This window comes from Pseudomyrmex gracilis, unplaced genomic scaffold, assembly GCF_002006095.1.
Source record: "Pseudomyrmex gracilis isolate BER0280 unplaced genomic scaffold, ASM200609v1 scaffold_3, whole genome shotgun sequence".
Taxonomy (NCBI): domain Eukaryota; kingdom Metazoa; phylum Arthropoda; class Insecta; order Hymenoptera; family Formicidae; genus Pseudomyrmex; species Pseudomyrmex gracilis.
The window spans coordinates 92,590-99,916 of record NW_018020587.1 but is presented as its reverse complement, the minus strand read 5'-3'; the positions used below and the strand labels follow the sequence as shown (position 1 = coordinate 99,916).

Genomic DNA, 7,327 nt, shown 5'->3' with positions numbered 1-7,327 from the left:
TATATATATTACTGTGAAAGAGAGAGAGAAAGAGAGAAAGTATGTGTGTGTGTGTGTATGCGTGCTTTCAAAATGTTCTCATCATGTCAGAAATTTGCTTGATATTATTTATTTACTTTGCAGCTTATCTTATTTCGAGATATTCGTCATTATCACAGCAAGATCTACTTTTCTCAAAACTCAAGACTAATCTTGTTTTTCACATACGAGATATTCGTTAAGAAACATTCATGTGTCTCAAATAGCGAAATAGAATGAGAATAGCCTAATTATTGCTCATTATTGTGTAGCAAGATTCATATATATTCACAATTTTCTTTCAAACATAATATTTATTTTTTAATAGAAATTTGTCTTGTTATGTTGTTTTACTTAGATATTCATAAATGAACTATGACTTGTAACACACAAATTTTTGAAAAATTATTTGACCGAGCTCCAAAACTTCTAAGAAGTTGAACATTTTGTAGAAATGTTTTATAGCAAGTTTAGAGAATTATGTGTAATATTTCAATTTAAGCGATATCTTTTCTAACTTTTCTATAACTTACATTAGTTATAGTTTTACGATAATTATATGAGCAAATTATGTGTTCCTCTTGATGCACGTGGCCAATACTTTTTGCGAGGTCGACTATTATCTTGTGTCTGAACTGAGTAATTTAATAAAAGAAGAAGGTTTCTCTGAAGGGATCTATATATCCAAGACGCACCTTTCAATGTTTGCTGATGTTACGCACACACACACACACGCACGCGCGCGCGCACGCACACACACACACACACACACACGTCTATATGGCATAAAGTAACGTAAGAAGAAAACCATTTCTAGAGATTACTGACAAATTATTTCAAGAATGCTCTTGGGATATTTAATACAATACTTAAACTAGGAAAAAATATCTCGATTGATACATAGTTTCCATTTCGTGCAAAATCTCACAAAAGGTTTTGATGCACCGGCACATGCAAAATGACAATGGATAATTACGGGTCAACGAAATGAAAAACATGCTCTGTAATATCAAGTTAAGCCGCCGATGGCAATGCACGATTCATTTACGTCAATTTATCGTCGCTTCCGGTTTGCAAATGCACGCGCGCGTTGCCTAGACAAATAAATTCGCAAAACGGTTTTTGGCGTCCTTGTGGCCTTTGCTATCAACGTCTTTTCGACAGCTATTCTCTCCCTGTCAACCCTTCTCGACAAACGACATCGGGGTGACACATGAATATGTCTTTCGTTGTCGGTCGTTCTCCTTACTAACTCGGCTCGAAATAAGACGACCATCGATTTATCTCGCTTTTGCGACAGGCAAGCAGATAATCGATCAAAATAATGTCACTTCTGCATACTTTCTTGAAATTATTAGATCCACATGATTGGATCAATTTAAAAGAAGATAAACGATAACGTATTTTCGACCGCAATGTATTATATATTGTTGCGCGTGACATGTTTTTTAATAATAAATTGTCTGAAACATAATTTTTTTAAGTTTTTTAACGCAGATTTTATTTCTTTTAGCAGAAGACAAACAAAAAACAAATTAAAACTTTTTTTATTTTTTCTCTCTTTCTCTCTTTCTCCATTTTATATTCTTAATATATGTTAAAACAATAATTTCACATTTTTATAATAACAGATAATTATATATCAGGTAAAAAAAATTATAGCTTTATGTTTACATCTACATACAAACTTTCTCATTAAGAATACTTCGACCTTATACCAGATAAAAGATGATCGAATATTAAGATTCTAGACTATATCGAGAGTTCTCGTAAAAATGATGAAAACCACTCGCAAGTTATAAATATTCTACGCATCCCATTCAACATTATATTCAGTGGATAAAGCTTAGAAAGATTGTTATCAAGATTAAATAATTTAAAATCTACGATTAAATAATTTAAAATATCTACACAACTATCGATTATGTTTTCACCGTGTTTTATTATAACTATAGATGTATACGTGTAGATATGATCATTTTATAAAATCTAGTACAAATACTAAGCTAAAAACGATTGTCTGAAAAAGAAATATATGCATAGTATATAAAAATATAGAAATAAATTTAAACAAACTTTAGATATTACTCTTCTATTTTAGTCTTTCATTAACGTTTCCAAATTTTACTCATTTTTAAAAACGTGTATACATAAATCCTTGCAAAAATAAACAAATTCAAACACTGTCAATTAAACGTCTTCAAGAGAAAACATTCAAAGTAAATAATTTGTGCACAAATATCTCGACATAAAATTAGATAAAAGCAATGTAAACAATCGGCAGTAAAAATACACTTGAAAAAGTGAAACTTGATCCACTTGTTGATCGTAGTTCATAAAACGCCGCTGATATAATAGTACTATAAGTATGGGAATAAAAATTGATAACATAATTTGGAATCACAATACAATAAACTAGATCAAGACTCACAACGCAAAGTCCGGTTGAAAGAGCAAGGATGAAATTTTCAACAATCACTCGCGACGTACACGACGTTGCTGAAACGTTACGCGAAGCACTGCGTATCGCGAAAAACTTGAACCCCGTGGATCGAAACTCCCCGAGTGTGAACATCAAGGAAAGAAGCATGCGTCGAATTTCTCTTTCCTTCACCGGCATGTTCGCGCATGACACGCGTATTGCTGATTACGAGCGCAAAGGTCCGCTCGTGATACTCATATAAGAGAGGGTGCAAATAAATAGCGTATCTTGCCATGTTGTATTACCGTAATTGTGACACGTCATTCTCAGTATTATTATTTAGTATTATCAATAAAATTTATTCTGTCTAAAAAGTTTGATTTTATATATAATTTTGTTTCTAAATAATAATGACATATTTTTTAATATTAAGAAATATGATTGTGTGCATACACAGCACCGTTGAAGAAACTGCGGAATAAGCCCGGTAGCCGAGAACATGTATTTAAAAAAAGGGAGAGAGAAGAAAAAAACGAAAGACATGTGGCTTTCAAGAGAAACGAGCGGTTTTCATCGCGCTTCGCAGAATGCCGCGGATAGATATGCGGAGCGAGACGAGAAATGAGAAGACGCGAGAGATGACCGCGGTGGTTCGCTCGCGTTTCGAAATTCTTTGACGTCTCTCTTAATATGCCGGAGTGATGTAGAGAAACACACTTCGCATGCGTATATGTGAATATATATTTATGCGCCAAGCTATGCACGCGTGCATGAAGAAAGCGCAGATAAAACTTTTTACAACAAAGTTCAAGAAAGTTTACTCAAGCAAAGGCAAAACCGCTGGAAACGCATAAAATTAAAAAGGAACAGCAAGAGCATTTGAACTTGATAACTGTGTCAAAAATTGAATTTACAACTCACCTTGACACGTGCATCACTTTAAATTCACATTAGAGTCACTTGAAAGAAAACTCTAACATGTAAGCGTGTTAATATGTTACACTTTAATTAGTCGAACTCTCTCATATTTAGAAATCCGCTCATCCAAATTTCGTCGGCTCTCAGAAAATACGATTTAAAAATTGTTTACAGTAAAATTACTCTTTGAGTTTCTATTCAGTTGTCATTATCGCAGTCGTGCGAATCGCGCAAAGATGATCATACGATCGAAATCCGCGAGCGACTACCACCTTTTTCAGTGGTTTCGACATTATATAGACGGTGTGAAACTGTCAATGTGCGACCGATGACGTTGACTTATAACGTTGACGAGAAGTATGTACACCTCCTACGCCGGTGAAGACCCCTTGCGGAGATATCAGTATCCGGTAAAACTCTGTCACTTCGACATTTATGTCGCTAGAGGAAGTAGATCCACGGAGAGATTATCCGGTCGGCTCTTTTGTCGAGTTGTTGTTTGCTATTGTTGCTATTAATCGCCACCGAGATGACGCAACAGTCTTTCCGCACGCTCGAATCCTTTACTGTCAGTGTGTTACTAAATCAGTTTTGCGAATTCCCGCATTCACGAGATGTAAAAGAAAAAATACATATCAATGCAAGTAGAAAAATATATAGATTTTCTCTATCTCTCTCTTTTTTTTTTATCTGTCACACACACACACAATTAAAATATCTCAATTATCTTTTAACAGTATACCGTTTATAGTCACACACAATAATACATATATATGTGTATATTCTATATTCACTCTTTTACTATTAGAGATTTTACTATAACATATCATGTACTTTCGATATAAAAATATATTTTATCATAACATTTCTATAAAATATACATATGTGGTTTATGTTAATTATACTTTAATTTGTAATGGAAAAATATATTTTAGAAATATATTTTTGTGCGGGAGCAAAAGTAGATTTTTGAACTTATATTTAACACATAAAAAAGTTTTAAATAACTTTCGAATAACAAAAACACATGTTCGCTTGCAAGTAATATTAATGTAGATTATTATTATTACGATTATATAAACGTACGATATCACTAAAAAAAAGATAAGAATTCATCGATTATTACATACTAGTATCTACGATTAGCTTCAATTATTCTGATTAATAAGTGTTTAATCAGTTAAGCAGATAAGTGCTTGACTGATCAATGATTACCAGTCTTGTGCTTATAGTCTTACACATTATATTGTAAATATTTAACACATCTGCGCGATATTTACGTCGTATTTAGTATCATTTGTCATCAAGTAGGCACATATTGCTATAAAATTTACGATGTCGTATGCACATTGAGCGAGAAACCTGGAAAATTGGATGCGAAATAATAGGTTTGTTCTTTTTCTATTATCACAATTAATGTACTTGTTTTTTTATCGGTTTTTCTCTTCTTTCAAAGACGATGTACACACATCTTTTATTTTGAGAACAAAACAAGCAATGTAAACGTGACACTCGCATCAAGTCATTAAATGCGGTCATTGTCATTAAAAGCGGATTAAGTTCACATATCTATTTTTAATTGCTAAATAATGCAACATGTCAATTTGAATAATTATTTATAGAAAATAGTATTTAACTTGCATATGTACATATTATTATGCTTGGTTAGATTAAACAAAAAACTATAGATATTTTTTATAAATAAAATAATATTATTTGAAGAAAAAATATAAAATTAGACAAGTACAAATTACATATATAAGAGATATTGTAGAATTTAAGTTACAAATGTATAATTATATATATATATATATACATTAATTAATTACGTTAATATTGTTATTATTAATAATGTTTGTATAAAGCTTTTTAGATTAAATAAAAAATATTTCGTAATGTTTTTTTTTATGTAAAAAACACATTTATTACAAAAATAAGATATCTTGTCGAAAAAAAATGTCCCACAAGTATGACATACATAAATCTGTCTCATACAATGATGACTATCAGTATAGAATGGACTCGCTGACTGCTAATGGTTACACAGCCTTGACAAGCTTGTAAATAATGTTTAAAATAAATATAATAAATGTTATTTTACTATATTGATGTAAATATTATATATATATTAATGTGAACTATAATCTTGCTTAACAGAAGTTGACGTATATCTGTAGCATTATAAAACAAGGTATATGTATATATGTATATATGTATATATCTATTTGTCAAGTTTCATACTTAGTAACTTATGTAGAACAATAAATACTCAAGCATATATTGTTGTAAAAAAAGTACCTCATTTAATATGTATATATGTATGTGTATATATGTGTGTGTAACTTATTGTTTTTAAACTTATCACAAAAATAAGTGTATATATTAAAACCAATTCTACTTTACTATATGTATATATGTATATATAATTATTTGCAAAAATATATAACAAGATTAATTAATACGTAACAAAATAACAATTTCATAGAACAAAAATAATAACAAAATAACAATTTCATAGAACAAAAATAATGTTAAAATATTTTAGAAAATTCAGGACACATTATTGTTATCTGTCGATAATAATTCGATTTAAAATTTTATTTCTCGATAGATACGAGAAAGACATGTTCGTCAAAAAGAACAAAATTGACAAAAATTTTTATCTAATAAGCGCGATCATTTGCCGACATTTTATGTTTCTAAAGAAATGCGAGTTTCGTGAAAAAGAAAATTATATAAGTTTTCTTCTCATCTCTTATTTAAACGGAGATGAAAATAATAGATTTCCGTTTATTTAATATCGTCAATCAGTTTTTTTTGTATCTGAAGCACATTAATTTGACATAAGTTTGAACTGGAAAGAAATATATAGCCAAGGTTTAACAGTCTGTTTTTAAACAAGATACGGATATAATTACATCAACACACAGTTTTGAAATTTATTTAGACAGTATATCGTTATCGTATGTGTTATATATGTGCATCATCTTGCTGCCAGATACCATGATGCGTACTCAAATACTTTACTGGATTAAACTGATGCCGACAAGTACGTTACCGGCTAAAACTACAATTGTTTTGCGTGGGTGTATGTGTGTGTAATAGCTGTAACTCTTTTTCTGCTAAAAATCCTACTTACATCTGATGTCACTTTTTATGAAAAAATTAACACAATAGTATTTTTTGTTTTTAGTAAACAGTTAGTTTAATATATTTTAATTGTCGCACATATATATATATATATATATATATATATATATATATATGTAACTTTTAATACTTATAAAAACTATATGTACTTATATTTACTGTACTAGAATTTAAATTAGAAATGACATCAGAGTCTTTTCAAAATCGGTTTTATCTACTTGGAAAATCTGTTAATAGATTTTGAAGAGGTGGCACATATTATTGATGTGAGTAATAAGTTTGGCTTTGAAAATGAGCAAGAGATTGCGTTGTATCGGAAGAGAATGAGAATTTGTCACATTGCCAATAATAAAAATTCCACAGCTGGCATGATACAAATATTTAGTCACGAATGGATAGAAGTTATATATCACTTTTGAAGTATATTGGGATGATTCATTGCCACTATTTCTCTATAAAAATCAAGTGCTTCTTGAAATCGATAGAAATGCATGACGACGTAGAATCCAATTTACGTTTGGCAAAAGATGATTAACGGGATGTCTATCACTTTGTTAAATTGACGAAATTCTGTCAATCAAAAATTTCACAATATTTTCTGAAACCAACTGTCTTTTTCTTATTTGCATGAATGTTTTTTTTTTAAATTATACTTTATGAGCGCTATTTATGAAAAAATTTCACAATTTGAAATATGCCGGAAAATTACTGACTGATTCATCATTTATCTGCCGAAATTATTCTTGCCAAAATTGTGCTAAACTTTCCCAGAAAGAAGTGTTTTCGGGACACATTTCTTCATTGATAACTAATTCAATT

General features: G+C 30.3%; 1 protein-coding gene across 2 annotated transcripts in view; it reads right to left on the bottom strand.

The window, feature by feature from the left end:
* LOC109854681 (bumetanide-sensitive sodium-(potassium)-chloride cotransporter) overlaps positions 1 to 3,610 on the bottom strand; it is a 13,296-nt gene extending 9,686 nt beyond the window's left edge. The window contains exon 1 of one of the 2 annotated variants that reach the window (XM_020428025.1): positions 3,362 to 3,610. In XM_020428025.1, the coding sequence (XP_020283614.1) occupies positions 3,362 to 3,375 (14 nt within the window). In that variant the 5' untranslated portion in view covers positions 3,376 to 3,610. Of the gene's footprint in view, positions 1 to 2,449; positions 2,630 to 3,361 lie in introns of those variants that run through there. The other variant, XM_020428034.1, reaches the window with a different exon arrangement.
* Positions 3,611 to 7,327: the final 3,717 nt, after the last annotated feature.